General features: G+C 44.6%; 1 protein-coding gene across 1 annotated transcript in view; it reads right to left on the bottom strand.

Annotated features, from left to right (window-relative positions):
• The window catches only part of LOC141408728 (HEAT repeat-containing protein 6-like), a 98,985-nt gene extending 75,127 nt beyond the window's left edge, over positions 1 to 23,858 (bottom strand). Inside the window, 1 exon segment of the mRNA XM_074018131.1 lies at positions 23,813 to 23,858. Coding sequence (XP_073874232.1) covers positions 23,813 to 23,858 — 46 coding nt within the window.
• Positions 23,859 to 24,988: the final 1,130 nt, after the last annotated feature.

Raw genomic sequence — 24,988 nt, 5'->3', positions numbered from 1 at the left:
TTTTTAAAAGTTCCCTACTAATTTGAATATTTTTATAATAAACATGTATAACTTAAGATTAAAAGTAAAAAATATAAAGAGATATCATATTCAGATAGAGTCTGAGTTTTCATCAAACTATTTAATACATGAGTTCCATATTTGTCTTAAAAAGCAATCTCTAAAATTATGCATCATAAGGTTGGATGCGGTGGCTAATACCTGTAATTCCAGCACTTTGGGAGGCCAAGGCAGGCGGATCACTTGAGATCAGGAGTTTGAGACCAGCCTGGCCAACATGGTTAAACCCCATCTCTACTAAAAACGAAAAATTACCCAGGCTTGGTGGCCCACGCCTGTAATCCCAGCTTTTCAGGAGGGTGAGGCAGGAGAATCGATTGAACCCAGGAGGCGAAGGTTGCAGTGAGCCGAGATGGCACCACTGCACTCCAGCCTGGGCGACAGAGCAAGACTCGGTCTCAAAATAAATAAATAAATAAATAAATAAATAAAATTACGCATCATAAAAGCAACTTTAGGTGTATCAATTAAAATAAAGACTTCAGGCTGGGCACAGTGGCTCACACCTGTAATTCCAGCACTTTGGGAGGCCGAGGCAGGAGGGTTGTGTGAGCTCAAGAGTTCGAGACTAGCCTGGGCAACATAGCGAGACCCTGTCCCTACTAAAAAAAATCAGCCTGGAGTGGCGCTGCCTGCGTGTAGTCGCAGCTACTCTGGAGGCTTAGCTTGGGCCTGGTGTTCAAGGCTGCAGTAAGCCATGGTTGCACCACTGCACTCCAGCCTGGGTGACAGAGCAAGGCCCTGTCTCAAAAAAAAAAAAAAAGATTTCATAAACTTGTTGATTAGACAGTATTAAAATTATTTTGTCAAGCTTTTAAATAACTACTTTCCATCAGTCTAGGAATTTTAAAAATCTTTGACTAACAGATTAAAACATAAAAAAGAAATATAAGCAATAAAAATGCTAAATCAAAGTAAAAACATTAAAAACTACCAAAAAATCCAAGAGTGCTTCCAAATTTAGCTTGCCTTCCACTAAGGTGGGAGAAAGTCCAAATATTGCTGATGTACATAAAATATCAATAATTAGTATGTTTTCATAACTTACTCATTTTAATTCATAACTCAATGAGCAATAATAGTTCATTTCCATTAGATGACTATGACTATTTAGTAGTCTGCAGTGCTAGAGAAAATATGAAAATCTAAAGCATATACATATGTGTGTGTGTGTGTGTGTGTGTATATATATGTGTACAGTTTTTGAGACAGTGTCTTGCTCTGTCACCCAGCTGGAGTTCAGTGGTGAGATCACAGCTTACTGCAGCCTCAACCTCCCAGGCCCAAGCAGTCCTCCTGCCTCAGCCTCCCAAAGTGCTATGATTAACAGGTGTGAGCCGCCATGCCTGGCCAAAAGCATATTTACTTAAAATGCTACTGTTAGGCTGGGTACAGTGACTCATGCCTATAATCCCAACACTTTGGGAAGCCTGAGCCCAGGAGTTCCAGACCAGCCTGGGCAACATGGGGAAATCCCATCTCTACAAAACAACAGCAACAACAACAATAACAACAAAAAGCCATAACAAACAAAAATTAGCCAGGCTTAATCTAGAGATAATTTGAAAGTGTTACAGGAGAGCTGGCCATAGTGGCTCAAGCCTGTAATCCAGCCACAGGGGAGGCTGAGTGGAAGGATTCCTTGAGCCCAGGAGTTTAGGACCAGCCAGGGAAACATAGTGAGACAGCTCCCCCAACCCCCAGAAATAAAAAAAACTTACCTGGGCACGGTGGCACACACACCTGTAGTCCTAACTACTTGGGAAGCTGAGGCAGAGGGATCCTTTGCACCCAGGAGTTCAAGGATGGTCCATGCATGCACTTCTTCTGGGCCTGCAGTGAAATAGGCTGCTCCCTTCCTGCTTGACCGGAGGGACTGGGGGAAATCCCAGCAGGGAGACAGCGATCCCTTCACCGCAGTTGCCAAACAGAACCCCCACCCCCTGGATTTTCCTTCTCCCTCCATCCCTGATGGTTCTGGCTTTCCCAAACTGCTTTGGATCTTCTGATTCCTCTTGGGTTGAAGCAGACCAGCATTTTGTTTTAACAACACCCCCGCCGGGCGCGCGGGCTCACGCCTGTAATCCCAGCACTTTGGGAGGCTGAGGCGGGCGGATCACAAGGTCAGGAGATGGAGACCACGGTGAAACCCCGTCTCTACTAAAAATACAAAAAAAAAATTAGCCTGGCGCGGTGGCGGGCGCCTGTAGTCCCAGCTACTCAGGAGGCCGAGGCAGGAGAATGGCATGATGCCTGAAGGCAGAGCTTGCAGTGAGCCGAGATCAAGCCACTGCACTCCAGCGTGGGGAACAGAGCGAGACTCCGTAGCAAAAATAAAAATAAAAATAACAACAACAACACCCCCACTCCCCATCTGTCCCTCCTCCTCCCCCTCCCCATGCTCCTGCCTCCTCTCCCTCTCTCTCCTCCTCCTCCTCCTTCTTCTTCTTCTTTTTCCTTCTCCTTCTTCTCCTCCTCCTCCTCCTCCTCCTCTCTTCTTTCTTCTTCTCCTTCTTCTCCTTTCTTCTTTCTTCTTTTTTTCTTCTTTCTTCCTCTTTCTTCTTCCTTCTTCTTCTTCCTTTTTCTTTTTTTCATACAGACGGAGTTTCAATGTGTTGACCAGGCTGGTCTTTAACTCCTGACCTCAAGTGATCCACCTGCCTCGGCCTCCCAAAGTGCCGTGATTACAAGCCTGAGCCACTGCACCCGGCCTCAGTGTGATGTTTTCTGTTTTTTGTTTTGTTTTGTTTTGTTTTTTGAGACGGAGTCTCGCTCTGTCGCCCAGGCTGGAGTGCAGTGGCTGCATCTCAGCTCACTGCAAGCTCCGCCTCCCGGGTTTACGCCATTCTCCTGCCTCAGCCTCCCGAGTAGCTGGGACTACAGGCGCCCGCCACCACGCCTGGCTAGTTTTTTTGTATTTTTTAGTAGAGACAGGATTTCAGCGGGTTAGCCAGGATGGTCTCAATCTCCTGACCTCGTGATCCGCCGATCTCGGCCTCCCAAAGTGCTGGGATTACAGGCTTGAGCCACCACGCCCGGCCAATGTGATGTTCTGATACACCTACTACATGAACTTTTTTTTTTTTTTTTTTTTGAGACAGAGTCTCACTCCATCGCCCAGGCTGGAGTGCAATGGCATGGCCTTGGCTCACTACAACCTCCACCTTCCAGGTTCAAGTGATTCTCATGCCTCAGCCTCCTGAGTAGCTGAGATTACAGACATGTGCCACCACGCCCGGCTAATTTTTTGTAATTTTAGTAGAGACGGGGTTTCACCGTGCTGACCAGGCTGGTCTCAAATTCCCGGGCTTGTGCCACTGAACCCAGCCACCACGCCCCGCCAGAAATATGATTGGTTTTTGTTTATTGATCTTGTACCCTACAACATTGCTATATTTGTTTATTAGTTCTTATTTTTATTTTTGACACATAATAATTGCACTTATTTATGGGGTACAGTATGATGATTTTTTTTTTTTCTTGAGATGGAGTCTCACTCTGTTGCCCAGGCTGGAGTGCAGTGGCACCATCTTGGCTCACTGCAACCTCTGCTTCCTGGGTTCAAGAGATTCTTCTGCCTCAGCCTACCGAGTAGCTGGGACTACAGGGGCACACCACCACACGCAGCCAATTTTTGTATTTTTAGTAGAGATGGGGTTTCACCATATTGGCCAGGCTGGTCTTGAGCTCCTGACCTGGTGATCCACCTGCCTCAGCTTCCCGAAGTGCTGGGATTACAGGTGTGAGCCACCACATACAGCCATAAATTTATTTTTAAAATAATAATAATAATAATTTTTTAAATAATAAAGTACATTAGGATCAAATGTGGATACATTCAAAACAATGTACTGAAAATGGGTCTTTATTTTCCAGAAGGCTAACCACTGGACCACATTATGTAAATTAATTTTTATATAAGAAATTTATCTACCTTAATAATTTGCTTAGATTTGGGGGTTAAAAAAAAAAAAGCAAAAGAGTCTGGACTCTGTGGTTAACTCCCCTAATCCCACCACTTTAAGAGGCTGAGGTGGGAAGATCACTTGAGCCCAGGAGTTCAAGACCTACCTGGGCTATCACCAATTAGCCTGGGCTGACTCCGTCTCTAGAAAAAGTTTTAAAATCAGCCAGGCGTGGTGGTGTGTGCCTGTGGACCCAGCTACTAGGAAGGCTGAGATGGGAGATTGCTTGGGCCCAAGAGGCAGAGGTTGCAGTGAGCCATGATTATGCCACTACACTCCAGCCTGCGAATGCAGGAAGACCCTGTCTCAAAAAAAAGCAAAGGAAACGTACTTTGTGAGATTATAATCAACCCCATACAACAAATTGTTTTAAAACAATTCCCAAAAGACATTTTTATTTTCTGAGAGAGACCACAATTGTCTCCCTATAATAACATGTACATAAATGAATCCATACAATAATTTCTTTTTTTTTTTTTTTGAGACAGTCTCGCTCTGTCACCCAGGCTGGAGGCAGTGGCGCGATCTCGGCCCACTGCAAGTTCTGCCTCCTGGATTCATGCCATTCTCCTGCCTCAGCCTCCCGAGTAGCTGGGACTACAGGTTACCGCTACCACGCCTGGCTAATTTTTTGTATTTTCAGTAGAGAAGGGGTTTCACTGTGTTAGCCAGGATGGTCTCGATCTCTTGACCTCGTGATCCACCTGCCTCAGCCTCCCAAAGTGCTGGGATTACAGGCTTGAGCCAGTGCCCGGCCCCATACAGTAATTTCTGATGATGTTACTTAAACACCACTTTCTTTTTTATAATTTTTATTTATTTATTTTTTCTTGAGACAGGATCTCTGTCACCCAGGCTGGAGTGCAGTGGTGCGATCTCAGCTCACTGCAGCCTCAACCTCCTGGGTACAGGTGATCCTCCCACCTAAACCTCCTGAGTAGCTGGAATACAAGCACGTGCCACCACGCCTGGCTAATTGTAAAATTTCTTGTGGAGACAGGGTTTTGCCATGTTGCCCAGGCTAGTCTTGAACTCCTGGGCTCAAGCGATTCTCCTGTCTCAGCCTCCAAAGTGCTGGGATTACCGGTGTGAGCCACCACACCTGAGTGACATATTTCTTTAAAACACTCAATTATTAAGAAAACATGTCCGTCTTGTGCCCACTTTAATTGACTGAGAGTGGATGCCTGGAATTCTGTGTTGAGAAGGAATATGAGGCTAAGTCCAGGCTGATCCAGAGTGACTCTGAGATCAGTTGTACCTACCACAGCTATGGGTAAGCACAGTGGTAGCGTAAGTGCCATATACCATGGCTGAATTGGAGGATACACTTTCTATAAATTAAAAGAAAAAAGAAAGATTAATTGGATTTTCGGCTGGACGAGGTGGCTCCTGCCTGTTCTCCCAGCACTTTAAGAGGCGGACGTGGGCAGATCACTTGGGTCAGGAGTTTGAGACCAACCTGGCCAACATGGTGAAACCCCATCTGTACTAAAAATACAAAAATTAGCCAAGTGTGATGGCAGGCACCTATAATCCCAGCTATATGGGAGGCTGGGCTGGGGCAGGGAGAACTGCTTGAACCTGGGAGGTGGAGGTTGCAGTGAGCCAGGATTGTATCACTGCACTCCAGCCTAGGCGACAAAAGTGAAAACTCCATCTCAAAAAAAAAAAAAAAAATTATTTTCTCCCTCATGGAAGTTAGAATGAAACTGGGAATATAATACAAGTATGCCAAACCGTTTAAACCAAATGAGAACTGGGGAGAAAAAAGCCAAACTAATGAAGGCCATTTTTAATAAAAATAATACCATTTTATTATCCCCTCAATGAAAAATTAACACTTCAGGCCGGGCGGGGTGGCTTACACCTGTAATCCCAGCACTGTGAGAGGCCGAGACGGATGGATCATGAGGTCAGGAGTTGAAGACCAGGCTGGCCAACATGATGTAACCCTGCCTCTACCAAAAATACAAAAATTAGCCGGGCATAGTGCCAGGCGCCTGTAATTCCAGCTACTTGGGAGGCTGAGGCAGGAGAATCGCTTCAATCTGGGAGGTGGAGGTTGCAGTGAGCAGAGATCACGCCACTGCACTCCAGCCTGGGTGACAGAGCAAGACTCCATCTCAAAAAAAAAGAAAAGAAAAGAAAAGAAAAATTAACACTCCAAGTTACTCCTCGAATGTTTCAGGAATGAATACCTGGGCCATCAGCTGTTTCATGTAAGGATGGAAGAGGAAGGAAACAGAAATTTGTGTTAAAAGGAAGGAAGCGGGGCCAGATGTAAAGAAAGTGAGGGACATACCTGGGCAGGAGGAGAGGAAAAAACATTCGATGAGGAAAGAGAGACTAGTACAAAAAAAAGAGAAAGTAAAATTTTCCTATCTGAGTGAAGAATATTACGAAAACTGGCCAGGTGCTGTGGTTCCCACCTGTAGTCCTAGAACTTTGGGAGGCCGAGGCAGGAGGATCACGTGAGCCCAGGGGTTTGAAACCAGCCTGGGCAACACAGGGAGACCTCGAGCTACAAAAAATGAAAACATTAGCCAGGCGTGGTGGTGCACACCTGTGGTCCCAGCTACTTGGGAGGCTGAGGTGGGAGGATCACTTGAGCCCTGGAGGTTGAGTCTGCAGTGAGCCATGATCATGCCACTGCACTCCAAGCTGGGCAACAGAGTGAGACCCTGTCTCAAAACAATAATAATAATAGTAATAGTAATAATAAAAGTTTAAAATAATATTAAGAAAATAATATCCAAAATTTGGAAATGAGCAGAAGAGATGACTGAGTCTCTTCCACGGAATGCAGGATGTTGTGTAGACTCTCTGGGAATTGTCTGATTATGTAGGCGTGTGCATCGTAATTGGATTTTCATTTTGTTTTCTTTTTCTGAGAGGGATCTAGCTCTGTCGTCCAGGCTGAAGTGCATGGTGCGATCACCTGAGCTCAGGAGTTCAAGACCAGCCTGGTCAACATGGTGAAATCCCGTCTCTACAAAAATACAAAAATTTGCAGGGCATGATGGTAGGTGCCTGTAATCCCAGCCACTAGGGAGGCTGAGGTGGGAGAATTGCTTGAACTCAGGAGGCGGAGGTTGCAGTGAGCTGAGATTGCACCATTGCACTGCAGCCTGGGTGACAGAGCAAGACCCTATCTCAAAAATAAAATAAAATGAAATAAAATAAATGAGTTTTAAAAATAAAATAAAATAGGCAGGGTGCAATGGCTCATGCCTATAATCCCAGCACTTTGGGAGGCTGAGGCAGGCAGATCACTTGAGGCCACGAGTTTGAGACCAGCCTGGCCAACATGGAGAAACCTCATCTCTACTAAAAATACAAAAATTAGCTGGGCTTGGTGGCACACACCTGTAATCCCAGCTACTCGTGAGGCTGAGGCAGGGGAATCACTTGAACCAAGGAGGCGGAGGTTGCAGTAAGCTGAGATCACGCCACTGCACTGCAGCCGAGGCGACAGAGTGAGACACCGTCGTACAATACAATACAATGCAATACAATACAACAAAATAAAATAAACAAAATCAAAATTGTCCCTGCTGACATTTCGTATAGTGAAAGAGACATACATTTAATGAGTCATTTAAGAAATAAGCTGGATGTGTTGGCTCACACCTGTAATCCTAAGCTTTTGGGAGGCCAAGATGAGGGGATATCTTGAGGCCAGGAGTTCAAGAGCAGCCTGGGCAACAAAGCAAGACCCCATCTCTATAAAAAATAAATTAGTGGGCCAGGCACGGTGGCTCACTCCTGTAATCCCAGCACTTTGGGAGGCCGAGGCTGGTGGATCACTTGAGGTCAGGAGTTTGAGACCAGCCTGGCCAACATGGTGAAACCCTGTCTATACTAAAAATACAAAAAATTAGCCAGGCATGCTGGTGGGGGCCTGTAATCCCAGCTACTCAGGAGGCTGAAGCAGGAGAATTGCTTGAACCCAGGAGGCAGAGGTTACAGAGAGCCGAGATCGCAACATTGCACTCTAACCTGGGCAACAAGAGCAAAATTCCATCTCAAAAAAAAAAAAAAAAATCAACTAAAACTAAAACTAAATTAGTGGATGCAGTAGTGTGCACCTGTTGTCTCAGCTACTCAGGAGGTTGAAGTTAGAGGATCACTTCAGCCTGGGAGATTGAGGCTGCAGTGACAGTGCCACTGCATTGCAACCTGGGCAAAAGAGTGAGACCCTGTCTCAAAAAAAGAAAAAGAAGTATAACTATTTTAAGACTCCAGTGCCAATCAACATGGAGTAGTCCACTATAGCTTATTTGTATTGCTGGTTATAACTAAACACTCTGGAATAAATACAAAAAGCAACTACCTGTGCACTCTGAAAAGTAAACAAATGCAGAATCAAACTTGGAGAAAGGGGTCCACATGGGAGTGAGCTTCCGTGTGTGTGTGTGTGTGTGATCTGAGGATAGGCACACAGTGAGCTGTGGCAGTGCAGTGTGGACAGCTAAAACTCCCAGAGAAGCCCTGTCTGTGTAGATCGAGGAACTCAGAAAGTGAGTCCCTGGGTCTCAGAGCTGGAAGGGAGAAATGTCCATTTTTTCCCTCTCTCTCTTGCTGTGGCAGTGGCATGGGCAACTAACCCTCCTTGAGAAGCCCCATCATTCTGGCCCTAGGACAGGCAGGAAGTTGAGAAGAATCCCAGAGAGGAGACCTAGAGAAGCGTTCTCCTACTTCTGTGCACGAACAAGCATCTGTCCAGGGCTCATTCCTGAGGTGCATAGACACAGAATACCCCAAAGCAGCACAGCAAAAGCCTCGAAAACCGAACAACGACATAAGGCACAAGTCCAAGTCTAACCCCCAAAGGACACAGATCGATGCAGGATGATCTACAGCAGCACAGGACAGGCTTTGAAAACTGTCGTGACATTGGAATCCACAGGGAGAAAAGAAGGCGAGACAGACCTTGCAGTCTGAATCCAAGCAGGATGACTGAATGCTGAAAACAACAACTAAAATCAGCGTTCTCTGGAGGATTTTAATAGAACCAGAGAGTCACAAAGGAATATTCCAACTGTTCAGCATACAAACTGGCATTATTCAACACACACAGAGTCGCGGAAAAGTGACCATTCTCAAGCGAAAAAGATAATCAACAGATACCAATGCCAAGACGATGGAATTACCAGACTTTAAGACAGCTATTATCATCATGCTCTATAAGATAAAAGTGAGCACGCCTGCAGTAAACGTTAAGATACAAGTTCTCAACAGAAGAAAAATCTATGAAAAAGAACCGAACAGAATATAAACTGTAATGTAAACTCAATGTAAACAGAATGTAAACTGATAAAATATATCCGAAATAAAAAATTTTACTAGATGGTATCAATAATAGGATAAAGATTACCAATAGAGCAAAGAGTTAGTGAAGATGGATCAAGAGAAATTGTCCAGGCCAGGTATGGTGGCTCATGCCTGGGAGGCCAAGGTGGGTGGATCGCCTGAGCTCAGGAGTTCAAGACGAGCCTGGCCAACATAGTGAAACCCCATCTCTACTAAAAATACAAAATTAGCCAGGTGTGCTTACAGACACCTGTAATCCCAGCTACTGGGGAGGCTGAGGCAGGACAATCGCTTGAAACTGGGATGTGGAAATTGCAGTGAGCCAAGATCACACCAATGCACTCTAGCCTGGGCGACAGAGTCAGAATCCATCTCAAAAAAAAGAAACAGCCCAGGCGCAGTGGCTCACGCCTGTAATCCCAGCACTTTGGGAGGCCAAGGCGGGTGGATCACCTGAGGTCAGGAGCTCGAGACCAGCCTGGCCAACATGGAGAAATCCGTCTCTACTAAAAATACAAAAAAGAAAAATAGCAGAGTGTGGTGGCAGCTGCCTGTAATCCCAGCTACTTGGGAGGCTGAGGCAGGAGAATTGCTAGAACCCTGGGGACGAAGGTTGCAAAGGTTGCTGTGAGCTGAGATGGCACCACTGCACTCCAGCCTGGACGACAGAGTGAGACTCCGACTCACCAAAAAAAAAAAAAAAAAGGAAACAAACAAATGAACTGAAATACCTAACGGTAAAAGGCTAAATGTATTCCCCTTAAAATCAGGAGCACGGCACACATGTCTACTGTCACCATTCCCATTTAATGTATTAATAACATCATATTGGCAGTTACAGTTAATACAATCAAGCAAGAAATAAAAGGCATAGGCATCAGAAAGGAAGAAGCTGTTTCTATTTGTAGACAACACTGTCTACAAAGAATCTATTAAAAAAAGACTCTGAAAACGCATGAATGAGAAATGGGCAAAGTTATTCAAAGCCACAGTTTTTACTTCAAATCTTCTAGCTCCAGATCCTTATATCAAATTGCCAACTGGATATCTTTACCTGTATGTTTCCCAGGAACTCCTAAGACTCAGTATTTCCAAGCCCAAATTATTGATGTCTGCCCAAACTTGGTCTTTCAAAAAAATTCCCTATTCATCTGGTAATGCCACCAATTTACTTATTCTAATATAGCTTCCCAATATTGATTTATCCATCTATCCATGCTAAAAAATGAAGATTTGTCTTAGACTATTCCTCTTACCTGCCCCATATACTTGGTCATTAGGCTATCAGTTAATCTTGTTATGAAGCCAACTGCCCCAAACGTAGAAGCTTAAAAGACAATAATCTACAGGCTGGGTGCGGTAGCTCATGCCTGTAATCCCAGCACTTTGGGAGGCCAAGGTGGGAGGATCACGAGGTCAAGAAATCGAGACCATCCTGGCCAACACAGTGAAACCCTGTCTCTACTAAAAATGCAAAAATTAACTAGGCGTGATGGTGCGTGCCTGTAATCCCAGCTACTCAGGAGGCTGAGGCAGGAGAATCACTTGAACCCAGGAGGCGGAGGTTGCAGTGGGCTGAGATCGTGCCACTGCACTCCAGCCTGGTGACAGAGCAAGACTCCGTCTCAAAACAAACAAACAAACAAACAAAAAAACAAAACAAAACAAAACAAAAAACCCTGCTTATGTTAAGAGTACGAAAAATAGGGCCAGGAATGATGGCTCATCCCTATAATTTTGGCACTTTGGGAAGCCGAGGAGGGAAGACAGCTTGAGTCCAGGAGTAAAATAGTGAGACTCTGTCTCTACAAAATAATAAAAACTTAGCTGGATGTGGCACACACCTGTAGTCCAGGTACTCACGAGGCTGAAATGGGTGGGTCACTTGAGCCTGGGAGGTCAAGGCTGCAGAGAACTGTGATCACACCACTACACCCTACACCCAGCCTGGGCTACAAGGTGAGACCCTGTCTCAAAAAAAAGAAGTACCAAAAATCTACAGCTGTTTCAGGAATAAAATACATGCAGTTAGTGAGGTTTTTCTTCCCCACTGCTATGACTAATTTTTGGTTGAGATACTAAGCCAGATGTCATTTTAAGTCTGTGGCCCAACCAAAGAAGGGAATCATACTCTCCAAAGAATGGTACCTTCCCACTCTAATTGCTAAAATAAAATGTTGCTTTATGAAAATCAATTCTGTAGGCATCAATAAGTTATAAGAGCATGGCTTATTTAAAAAAAAATAGTGGGCCAGGTTACCTACACGAACTGCAAAGCAAGCAAACTGAATTTTCTTATCCAAGAGCCCATCCTCATACTTACAATTTCCCATGACTATGTGGAAATTCTTTCACTTACCGGAAAGACCTGATTGGCACTTTCACTGAGAGTTGAGTCATCTGGGCTGTCGACAGGTGTTTGATGTGTAGACTTGGAATCAGACTGACTTACATCCTCTTCAGATTGCTTTATACAAACAAAATAATTTAGAAATGATAAATAGTCCATATGACATCAATCAAATGCACCGTAAGCTCTGGGAGCTCTTTTCGCAGGGGTTAACTACAATGAAGTATTAGAATAGTCTTAGCAGGCACAGAATGAAGAAAACAATGCAGGTGAAAAGTACTGAGTCAAATTACATCTTCAAATCTTAAGTATACACTCAAATAGATTTTAATATACAGTTATTCCTATTAAAAATGTGAATATATCGACTGGACATGGTGGCTCACACCTGTAATCCCAGCACTTTGGGAGGCTGAGGCTACCAGATCACGAGGTCAGGAGTTCGAGGTCAGCCTGGCCAATATAGCGAAACCCCGCCTCTGCTCAAAATACAAAATATTAGCCAGGCGTGGTGGCAGGCACCTGTGATCCTAGCTACTCAGGAAGCTGAGACAGGAGAATTGCTTGAACCCGGGAGGCAGAGGTTGCAGCAAGCACAGATGGTGCCACTGCACACCAGCCCAGGCGACAGTGCGAGAGTCTGCCTCAATTGAAAAAAAAAAACAAAAAGTGAATATATTGAGCTCAAAACAAGCTGGAAAAGATGTGAATACCAATTTCCCCTCTCACAAAGCTTCAGTGTGCCTAGTCCACTGGCTAAATCTCTGTGTAGAGATAATTAGTTCAGTTGGCTACTGCAGGTTTGTAATAAACCTGAAAAACTAGTGCAGCAGAGTTCAACCATGAATAACACCGGTAAGATGCTCCAGTTAAAGTTTCTTCACACAGCTTATTTCATTCCTTTAGAAATCTAAAGGAGCAAAAGTAATTCTCTATTCTGCATGGGTTATAAGTTATATTACCTTGTGAAAGTATTGTTATCACCATGAGATTTATTTATGTAATTCCTTCTCTCTTTCCCAAAATATCTGGTTAGACTCTTGGGCCAAATGTAGGAAGTAAATAATAGTTTAGAATATCTGACTTCATACTAAAAGGTGACCACACTGACCTTATAATTCTCCCAGAGCCCAGACTGTGAACCTCACTCCCTGGAGGAACGGCTGATTCCAGGTGTGGGGAAATGCACAAGATAAGCACAGAACACCAGTTTCCTTATTCTGCTCTCTGGTACAACACCAGCCAAGGTGCTCATGTCAAAAGGACTCAGAAACCAACATGAAGATGCACCCAGCGTTCACTGCAGCCAGCATTCAACGAAGGGAAAAATTAAGCATCAATAAAAATAACTGCCAGGCGCGGGGGCTCACACCCATCATCCCAGCACTTTGGGAGGCAGAGGCAGGCGGATTGCTTTTGAGCCCAGGAGTTGAAGACCAGCCTGGTGAACACGGCAAAACCCCGTCTCTCCCAGAAACACAAAAATTAGCTGGGCATGGTGGTGTACCTGTGGTCCCCGCTACTAAGAGGCTGAGGTGGGAGGATTGCTGAGGCCGGGAATCAAGGCTGCAGTGGGCAGAGATTACACCACTGCACTACAGCTTGGGCGACAGAGTAAGACCCTGCCTCAAAACAATAAATGAATAAATAAAAATAAAATAAAAACAACTGCAATGAAATGAAACACAAATATGTTAAAACGTGTAAGTTTATAATGTACTAAAAAAGAAAAAATCACACACACAAAGTTCATTGGTCAATTTTGGGAGATGCTAGGGAACTAATTATTTTGAAAACTAGGAAAGAATCAAACATACATCCTGCCTTTCCTGTATGAACCATACCTTGAGTAACTAACTGATCAAACACTTTCTCTTTATGAAAGAATTCCAGCTAACAAAGAAAGAAGAAATAACAGTTAGAATAAGACCATTTCATGAACACCTGATGAAATTATAAAAGTAGGCCAGAGTTTCTCAACCTCAGTGCTACTGACTTTTTAGGCCTATTAATACTTTGCTGTAGGGGGCTGTGCTGCGCCGACTCTTACCCCTGAAGGTACCTGTGGCGTTCCCTCCCCCACGCTGTGACAATCAGTGTGTCTCCAGACATTGCCAAATTACCCTGGTAGTGAAATGCTGACACAGGCAATGATCAGTGACCACTAACATCACAAACACACACACACACACACACAAATACAACTACACATTATGCCTCCTGATCAAAGCATGCAATGCTGAGAGTTTAATCTGAATCAGATCAACCACCTAAATTTAACTACCAGTTTTTGGAAATTCAGGGAACAGATGAACATGGTCAGTGAAACTATGGGGATAATATCAGCAAAATCAAAATCTGAGAATTCTACAGGACAAATGACCCGGTTTCGTCAGTAAATCACAAGGGGAATCTGTAAATGACAAAAGACTTAAGAGACATAGAAACCAAGTTATATACAGACCTTGATTAAATCCTCACAAACAGGACGAGAAAAAAAAAGAATGGAACAACAACAACAAAATTAGGTGGGGCAACACAGGGAAACCTCATCTCTAGAAAAATTCAAAAAACTAGCTGGGTGTGGTGATACACCCCTGTGGTCCCAGCTATACGGGAGGATCCCTTGAGCCTGGGAAGTTGAGGCTGCCATGAGCCATGATCATGCCACTGCATTCCAGCCTGGGCAACAGAGAAAGATCCTATCTCAAAAAAAGAAAAAAAAAAAAAAAACCGGGCAAACTGTCAACTTCTGAGGTGTGATGCTGGGATGGCAGTTATGTTTAAACAAGATGACTTAATCATTTTTTAAGCTGGGCGGTAGGTGTATGACAGTTCTCCTCCTTACAATTGTCTGTTGCTTTTTAAAGTGGGTCACATTAGCTCCATGACCAAAAAATAATCACCATCATCATCCTCCTCCTTCTCCACCTACATCCCAAGGAATGGAAAAAGAAACTGTATTTTCTCAGATTCTGAGGTGGGAGAAAGACAATAACTAACATACTAACTCATTTACTCATAAACATATTGTTATGGGGTGAAGCGTGTGCCTTACCCACTCCCCAAAAAATTTCGTATGTTGAAATTCTAACCTCTAGCTCCTCAGAATGTGACCTTATTTGGAAAAGGTTATTGCAGACATAATTAGTGAAGATGAGGTCCTACTGGAGTAGAGAGGAACCCTAATCCAGTATGTCTGGTATCCTTACAAAAAGGGGAAATTTGGCCACAGATACGCACACAGGTAGAACACCATGTGAACATGAAGACAGAGATCCGGGTGATGCACCTACAGGCCAAAGAATGACAGAGATTACAGCAAACCACCAGAAGCCAGGGGAGAGGCAAGGAACATACAGTTCCTCACAGTCGTCAAAGAAACCAACTCTAACAACATGACGTAGAACTTCTAGTCTCCAGATCTATGAGATAATGAATTTCTGTTGTCTCAGCCACCCGGTTTGTGGTACTTTGTTGCAGCAAGCCTAGCAAACGAATGCACATATATTCTATAGTTTGAAGAAATAATTCCCAGAAAATCATATTTAAAATGGTTAAATTAAACAAAATAAAATAAACCAAAAAAAGAAAAGTCCCAACTACCTGAAATACTTAATTGTCTTTGGAAACTGACTTAAAAATAGCTCATACAGTCAACTGCCACTGGCTTTAGTTCTTTTTTTTTTTTTTTTTTTTTTTTTGAGACGGAGTCTCGCTCTGTCGCCCAGGCTGGAGTGCAGTGGCCGGATCTCAGCTCAGTGCAAGCTCCGCCTCCCGGGTTTACGCCATTCTCCTGCCTCAGCCTCCCGAGTAGCTGGGACTACAGGTGCCCGCCGCCTCGCCCGGCTAGTTTTTTTTTTGGTATTTTTTAGTAGAGACGGGGTTTCACCGTGTTCGCCAGGATGGTCTCGATCTCCTGACCTTGTGATCCGCCCGTCTCGGCCTCCCAAAGTGCTGGGATTACAGGCTTGAGCCACCGCGCCCGGCTGGCTTTAGTTCTTTAAAAAACAGTACAAAAATAGAAGATGCTTGGCTGGGTGCAGCAGCTCACACCTGTAATCCCAGCACTTTGATAGGCTGAGGTGGGTGGATCACTTGAGTCCAGGAGTTCGAGACCAGCCTGGGTGACATGGTGAAACCCTGTTTCTGCAAAAAATTAGCCAGGCATGGTGACACGTGTCTGTAGTCGCGGCTATTCCGGAAGCTAAGGTGAGAGAATCACCTGATTCTGGGGAGGTCAAGGCTGCGTTGAACTGTGATCGTGCTACTGCACTCCATGCTGGGTTCCTGGGTGACAGAGTGAGACCCCGTCTCAAAATAAAATAAAATAAATAAAAAATAAAAACAAAGATGCTGAAGAGAGGATAAACCAGAGATCTCTGAACTGCTAATGAAAATAATGTTTCTGTCTGCTCTGAGATTTTTTCTTTTTTTTTCTTTTTTTTTTTTTTTTTTTTGAGATGGAGTCTCGCTCTGTCGCCCAGGCTGGAGTGCAGTGGCCCCATCTCCGCTCACTGCAAGCTCCACCTCCCGGGTTCATGCCATTCTCCTGCCTCAGTCTCCTGAGTAGCTGGGACTACAGGCGCCCGCCAACACACTCGGCTAATTTTTTGTAGTTTTAGTAGATTCGGGGTTTCACCGTGTTAGCCAGGATGGTCTCGATCTCCTGACCTCGTGATCCGCCCGCCTGGGCCTCCCAAAGTGCCGGGATTACAGGCGTGAGCCACCGCGCCCGGCCGCGAGTTTTCTTATTCCAAAAAAGTCTCAAACGATCCTCCTGCCTCAGCCTCTCAAGTAGCTGGGACTCACAGGCACATGCCACCACACCCAGCTAACTTCTTTTTTTTGAGACGGAGTCTCGCTCTGTCGCCCAGACTGGAGTGCAGTGGTGTGATCTCCGCTCACTGCAAGCTCCGCCTTGCGGGTTCACGCCATTCTCCTGCCTCCGTCTCCCGAGTAGCTGGGACTACAGGCGCCCACCACCACGCCCGGCTAATTTTTTGTATTTTTAATAGAGACTGGGTTTCACAGTGTTTGCCAGGATGGTCTTGATCTCCTGACCTCGTGATCCGCCCGCCTCGGCCTCCCAAAGTGCTGGGATTACAGGCGTGAGCCACCGCGCCCGGCCCAGCTAACTTTTAAATGTTTTGTAGAGATGGAGTCTTGTTATGTTGCCCATGCTGGTCTTGAACGCCTGGCTTCAAACAATCCTCCCACCTCGGCCCTTTAAAGTTTTGGGATTACAGGTATGAGCCCTTGCACCCAATTATATGCTTTCATGTATACTTACCAACAGAGGTTTAAAGGGGGGGCTCCACCTTTCCAGCCAGAAGTTCTTCCCAGTTAATGTGTCTAAAGAATGGATGAGCCTAGGGGAAAAAAAAGCAGAAAGAAAAGTTGAGGGGAATAGACTTTGCTGGATTGAGAAATTAATCACCTTTTTGAAGTTACAAGTCACAAAATAAGCTAAACTTAAAAGCAACTACATATAACCCTGAGAAATACATAAAACTAGCACTATCTTCCCCACAAAACACCAAACATGCCAATCCCTACTTGAACTTCTCCAGGGTCCCCAGGCCCAGCTCCCAGATGAGAAGCAGCTTGATAGAGGAAAAAAAGCCTGGATAAAGAACCTTAGTCAAACTGATTTTTTTCCTTTTTAGACTTTGCTTGTCTACTTTGCCTTGACAAAATATAGTTTACTGGCCGGGCACGGTGGCTCATGCCTGTAATCCCAGCATTTTGGGAGGCTGAGGCAGGTGGTTCACCTGAGGCTGGGAGTTCGAGACCAGCCTGGCCAACATGGTGAAACCCCTTCTCTACTAAAAATACAAAAATTAGCCCAGCATGGTGGTGCACACCTGTAATCCCAGTTACTAGGGAGACTGAAGCAGGACAATCACTGGAACCTGGGAGGCGGAGGTTGCAGTGAGCCAAGATCATGCCATTGCACTCCAGCCTGGATGACAGGGCAAGACTCCATCTCAGAAAGAAAAGAAAATAGAGTTTACTAATTACTACTGAATAATTGTTTAAGGGTCTGTAATCCCAGCACTTTGGGAGGCCAAGGCAGCTGGATCACCTGTGGTCAGGAATTCCAGACCAGCCTGACCAACATGGTGGAACCCTGTCTCTATTAAAAATACAAAAATTACCCAGGCGTGCTGGCGGGCGCCTGTAATCCCGGCTACTCCAGAGGCTGAGGCAGGAGAATCGCTTGAACCTGGGGGGCTGAGGTTGCAGTGAGCCAAGATCGCGCCACTGTACTCCAGCCTGGGTGACAGAGCGAGACTCTGTCCCCCCCCCCCCAAAAAAAAGAAAGAATTATAAAAACCAATATGAAAAGAAAGTCGTTAGATAAATCTGTACTTCGCCTTCAAAAACTGAAGACTTTTTTGTTCAATATATATTATTCAAAATATACATTAAATTCTATCTAGTTAAATCCTAGTCATTGAATCTTATAGTGTTGGTGACCATTTAAGAACCTTACCTTTTTTGGCCGGGCGCGGTGGCTCAAGCCTGTAATCCCAGCACTTTGGGAGGCCGAGACAGGCAGATCACAAGGTCAGGAGATCGAGACCATCCTGGCTAACATGGTGAAACCCCGTCTCTACTAAAAATACAAAAAGAAAAAAAAACTAGCCGGGCGAGGTGGCGGGCGCCTGTAGTCCCAGCTACTCGGGAGGCTGAGGCAGGAGAATGGTGTAAACCCGGGAGGCGGAGCTTGCAGTGAGCTGGGATCCGGCCACTGCACTCCAGCCTGGGCGACAGAGCGAGACTCCGTCTCAAAAAAAAAAAAAAAAAAAAAAAAAAAGAACCTTACCTTTTTAAGCAGATCTCTGGCTTCTTGTGTGAGGTAGGGAGACAGTTGTTTTCTTTCCATTCTCCCCAGTGAATGGGGGCTAAGAGTAGAAGACAAGTGAAAAATATTAGCAGGGAGTGAAAAATATTAGCATATAAGAAACAAATTTTAAATAACAATATTATCTATTTCCTGAATTAGTTATGCATGGGGATCAGAAATGTATGCTGTGAAACAGGCTAACTGCTAAAGACCTTTATTTTGTTTTAGAGACAGGGTCTCGCTATGTTGTCAAGGCTAGATTCTATTAATAATCCTTGGCTCCAATGATCCTCCCGCCTCAGCCTCCTGAGTAGCTTGGGCTACAGGCACGCACCACTGTGCCCGGCAGAAGTGCAGTTTTTAAGCAACAGGACAGAGGAAGTAGCAGTGTCCTGGAAGGAAGCCTGTGTTTCCACCATTAACTTATTGTGTGATAATAAGTGAGCTATGTGATTTTATACTTTAGTTTCTCCATTTATAAAATGAGGACTCCTGAGTAGCTGGGATTACAGGAGCACACCACCATGCTCAGCTAATTTTTCTATTTTTAGTAGAGACGGGGTTTCACTATGTTGGCCAGACTGGTCTCAAACTCCTGACCTCATGATCCACCCACCTTGGTCTCCCAAAGTGCTGAGATTATAGGCATGAGCCACTGAGCCTGGCATAGGAATTCTTTATACTACCCTTGAAACTGTTTAAGTATGAAATTATGTCAAAATAAAGTTTTTCCGGGCAGGCACAATGGCTCACAACTGTAATACCAGCACTTTAGAAGGCCAAGGCGGGCAGATCACCTGAGGTCAGGAGTTCAAGACCAGCCTGGCCAACACGGTGAAAGCCCAGCTCTACTAAAAATACAAAACAATACCCCGGTGTGGTGGTGCATACCTGTAGTCCCAGCTAAATGGGAGGCTAAGGCAGGAGAATCGCTTGAACCTGGGAGGCAGAGGTTGCAGTGAACTGAGATTACACCTCTGCACTCCAGCCTGGGCGAGAGGAGCGAAAGTCCATCTTCAAAAAAAAAAAGTTTTTCCAACGGCAATAGTCACAAAAAAGTGGCTACATTCTGCACCTTTCTGTTCCATGTTACATGTTACTGTGAAATCTTTCTCAGAGAACTGAACCGTGTTTGGTAGAAATAGATACTTGTGGCCGGGCACAGTGGCTCATACCTGTAATCCCAGCACTTTGGGAGGCCAAGGCAGGCGGATAACGAGGTCAGGAGATCAAGACCCTCCTGGCTAACATGGTGAAACCCCGTCTCTACTAAAATAATACAAAAAATTAGCCGGGCATGGTGGCGGGCAACTCTAGTCCCAGCTCCTCGGGAGGCTGAGGCGGGAGAACAGCGACAACCCAGGAGGCGGAGCTTGCAGTGAGTTGAGATTGGGCAACAGAGCCAGACTCCATCTCAAAAAAAATAAAATAAAATAAACAAAGAAATAAAGTACATTTTAACTTTTAAACTCCTGCCACGGGCCAGGCGTGGTGGCTCATGCCTGTAATCCCAGAACTCTGGGAGGCCGAGGCGGGTGGATCACCTGAGGTCAGGAGTTGAGACCAGCCTGACCAACATGGAGAAACTTCGTCTCTACTAAAAATAAAAAATTAGCCAGGAGTGGCGGCGCATGCCTGTAATCCCAGCTACTGGGGAGGCTGAGGCAGGAGAATTGCTTGAACCCGGGAGGCAGAGGTTGCGGTGAACCAAGATCGTGTCATTGCACTCCAGTCTGGGCAACAAGAACGAAACTCCATCTAAAAGAAACAAAACAAAACAAAAGAAAAAACTCCTGCCGCAAGTTTTTAAATCTTACGTGAATGAAAACACAAGGATGCTGGGATTATTTACCTGCGGAGAGGGAGAAAAAAATCAAAAAGGTCCTCTCAACACAAGAATGAAGCAAAGCTTTTAACATCTGCCTGTTACCTGTTTACTTCCCGTCCTTTTTTTTTTTTTTTTGAGATGGAGTCTCGCTCTGTTGCCCAGGCTGGAGCACAGTGGGGTGATCTCGGCTCACTGCAAGCTCCGCCTCCTGGGTTCATTCTCCTGCCTCAGTCTCCTGAGTAGCTGGGATTACAGGTGCCCGCCACCACGCCCGGCTAAGTCTTTTGGATTTTTAGTAGAGACAGGGTTTCACCGTGTTAGCCAGGATGGTCTCGTTTTCCTGACCTTGTGATCCGCCCGCCTCAGCCTCCCAGAGTGCTGGGATTACAGGCGTGAGCCACTGCGCCTGACCCTTTACTTCCTGTCTTATGGCCAGCTAGGATGACTGCAGTCAAGTAGGTCTGGTTTCTCTTAAAGAGCCAAACTCACGAATTTAGATTTTTAATTTAAGTGGCAAGAAATGATGTCATGCATGCTGATTTCCCTTCTGAAAGGAATTAGGCTAATCAGCTATTATTGTTCAAATGCAATGGTACTCAAAATTTATTTTAGATCCCTCTCCCTCCCATCCTCAGAATGTAAAAGCAAAAATAAATGTAGAGCCAGTAATACCCCTTCTTATGAAACACAGTAAGTTTCAATGGCATTGTCTTACTATGAAGAATACGTTCCTGAAAGTCACACTTGAGTATTATTTATATCCCAGTTTGTTTCCAAAAGAGGTTCTGCAGCATACGACATAGTAATATAGTCCGGGCACAGCGGATCACACCTGTAATATTAACACTTTGGGAGGCTGAGGTAGGCAGATCGCTTGAGCCCAGGGGTTCAAGACCAGCCTGGGCAATATGGCAAAATCCCACCTCTACAAAAAAAAAAAAAAAAATTAGTTGGATGTGGTGGTGGCACACCTGTTGTCCCAGCTGTTCAGCAGGCTGAGGCGGGCAGATCAATTGAGCCCAGAAGGTCAAGGCTGCAGTGAGCCATGATTGCACCACTGCACTCCAGCCTGGGTGACAGAATGGACCCTATCTCGAAAAAACAAAAATGTGTGTGTGTGTATATATATATACCTGTATATACACACACACACACAGACACACATACACATATACACACAGATACTATATATATATGCACACACTATATTTACACACCCTACAAATATATATACAATTACATATATATATAAACTACAACAAACAATTAGAGTAGAAAATTAAGTTGAAATAGTTTTAAAAGGACAGAAGGCATAAGCCATAAAAGCCTACTGAGGCCAGGTGCAGTGCCTCGCACATAAAATCACAGCACTTTGGGAGGCCAAAATGGAAGGACCACTTAAAGTCAGGAGTTCAAGACCAGCCTCAGCAACGAAGTGTGACCTCATCTCTACAAAAAATAATTTTTTTTAAAAAATAGAGTCTATTGGCAAGGTGTGGTGGCGCATGCCTGTAACTCCAGTAGTTTTGGCGGTCGAGGCGGGCGGATCACGAGGTGAAGAGAAACCCTGTCTGTACTAAAAATACAAAAAAAAAAAAAAAAAAAAAAAATTAGCCGGACGTGGTGGCAGGTGCCTGTAGTCCCAACTACTATAGAGGCTGAGGCAAGATAGTAGCCTCAACCCGGGAGGCGGAGCTTGCAGTGAGCAGGGATGGTGCACTCCAGCCTGGGCAACAGTGCAAGACTCCGTCTCAAAAACAAAACAAAACAAGAAAAACGGGGAAACGAAACAAAACAAAAACAAAAACAAAACAAAAAGGCAGGCCGTGGTGGCTCACGCCTGTAATCCCATCACTTTGGGAGGCTGAGATCATGAGGTCAGGATATCGAGATGATTCTGGCTAACACGTTGGAACCCCATCTCTACTAAAAAAAACAAAAAATGAGCAGGGCATGGTGGCGGGTGCCTGTGGTCCCAGCTATTCTGGAGGCTGAGGCAGGAGAATGGCGTGAACCCGGGAGGTGGAGCTTGCAGTGAGCCGAGGTCCTGCCACTGCACTCCAGCCTGGGCAATAGAGTGAGACTCCCTCTCAAAAAAAAAAAAGCAACAAACTGGGTATATGCCTTTAGAAGTGGTATGTACATTTCCAGCATTATAAATGAAAAGAAATGAGTGGCAATAGTTACTTTGGTCCCTAGATTTTTGGTATCTTAACTAGTTTTAGATCTCTTCCACTGAAGAGATTGCCTGTTGAACGTTGTTAGGAATGGAAGCACTGAAGGCAAACTGCTTGGTTTTGAATTTTGTTCTATCCCTTGCACCCTGCCTGGGTTCAAATCCTAGCTCTGCTTAGTAAGTTCTTTTAAGGTGATGATCTTTGAGCAAATGTCTTAGCTCCTGTTTTCCCAAGTAAATGGACACAATAGTTGCTACCTTGTGGAAGGATTCATGTAATTGACCAGTGTTTACCAAGTAGCATCAGCCTTCAGTTTTAGTCATTGGTGACTCTGTATTTGGACTGTGAGAGGGTTGGGGTGGGGGGTGGTGTGTGTGTGTGTAGCACTTAATTGCATGCAGAAAGGAAAAGATAGTTTTGATAAGGGAGAGGCCACTTTTCTCTGCTTTTGTGTCAAAAAGGAAGAAGGGAGTTTTGGAAAGGCATACGAATTCTGTTCAATACTAAGCTCTCTTCCTCAAAATCAGAGGTACACAGAATGTGTAATAATTTACAGAATTTCTTGACTTCAACAATTTGATTTTTTAAAATTTATTTTTATTTAGGTTTAGACTGAGCTACAGTTAATCTGTGGCGACGTTCTGGATGCACTGGACAAACACCTCATTCCAGCAGCTACCACTGGCAAGTCCAAGGTTTTCTATTATGAAATGTAGGTTCTATACTAACAACTAACAAGTGTACTTCAATAATTTTAAACACTCTCAAGAATAATTGGCTTTGTTTCTTTTTTTCTTAGATATTTCCTATTATTTTTCTTATTAAATATAACCAAAAATCCCACAGAAATTAACTGAGGAGCTTCCAAGTATCAACAAAATTATCACTCGATAGACTAGAATTAAACAAGAAAGTGATTCGAAGAAATGCCACAAGTGTATGAATCATAACATAAAATTTCTACACGAAACATTCAGCCAGGACTGTGCAATGTGTGGCCATTTGGGGGAGGGAAATGAGATAGGTTCCATGAAAGCAAAAGAATATAAATAACTAAAGCAAAAGCTAATGCATTTTTATAATAGCCTGACCATCTTTTTATTCCAACATCAACTATCCTTCTAACATTAAACAATTATTTTTAAATAAAAATTGGAAACCTACATAAAAGAAAGTCATGATTCTAAAAAGGCCAACTTTGAATCTTACATTTTCCTTTCTAGTATATAACCTACATTTCATAATAGAAAACCTTAGACTTACCAGTGGTAGCTGCTGGAATGAGGTGTTTGTCTAGTACCTCCAGCATGTCGACACAGATTAACACCAGCTCAGCCTCGACCTGAAAAAATAAAAATAAATTTAAAAAAATCAGATTGCTGAAGTCTAGAAATTCTGCAAATTATTACACATTCTATGTACCTCTGATTTTGAGGAAGAGAGCTTAGTATTGAACAGAATTCTTTTCCCTCTCCAAACTCCCTTCTTCCCTTTTGATACAAAAGCAGAGAAAAGCTGCCTCTCGGTCATCAAAAGTATCTTTTCCTTTCCGCATGCAATTACGTGCTACACACACACACCACCCCCCACCCCAGCACCGCCTCACAGTCCAACTACACAATCACCAATGACTAAAACTAAACACTGATGCTACTTGGTAAATGCTGGTCAATTACGTGAATCTTTCACAAGGTAGCAACTACTATGTCCATTTACTTGGGAAAACAGGAGCTAAGACATTTGCTCGAAGATCACCCCCTTAAAAGAACTTACTAAGCAGAGCTAGGATTTGAACCCAGGCAGGGTGCAAGGGATAGAACAAAATTCAAACCCAAGCAGTTTGCCTTCAGTACTTACATTCCTAACAAGGTTCAAGAGGCAATCCCGTTAGTGGAAGAGATCCAAAACTAGTTAAGATACCAAAAATCTATGGACCAAAAAAACTATTGCTACTCATCTCAATTCATTTATAATGCTGAAAATGTACACCACCTCTAAACGCACATTCTTAGCGTGCTTCCTGTTTTTTTTTCTTTTTCTTTTTTTTGAGACAGAGCCTCACTTTGTCCCTCAGGCTGGACTGCAATGGCGCAATCTCAGATCACTGCAACCTCCGCCTCCAGGGTTCACCCCATTCTCCTGCCTCAGCCTCCCGAGTAGCTGGGACTGAGAGGTGACAACCTGCTAGCAGCCCTCGCTCTCTGCGCCTCCTGGGCCTCGGCGTCCACTCTGGTGGCGCTTGAGAAGCCCTTCAGCCTGCCACTGCACTGTGGGAGCCACTCTGGGCTGGTCGAGGCCAGAGCTGGCTCCCTCTGCTTGCCGGGAGGTGTGGAGGGACAGGCGCGGGCGGGAACCGGGGCTGCGCCCGGCACTCGCGGGCCAGCGCGAGTTCCCTGTGGGCGTGGGTTCGGCGGTGCCCGCACTAGGCACCGGGCAGTG

Source organism: Macaca fascicularis, chromosome 16, assembly GCF_037993035.2.
Source record: "Macaca fascicularis isolate 582-1 chromosome 16, T2T-MFA8v1.1".
NCBI lineage: Eukaryota > Metazoa > Chordata > Mammalia > Primates > Cercopithecidae > Macaca > Macaca fascicularis.
Note: the sequence above shows the minus strand (reverse complement) of the source record. Positions and strands in the feature narration are given on the sequence as shown.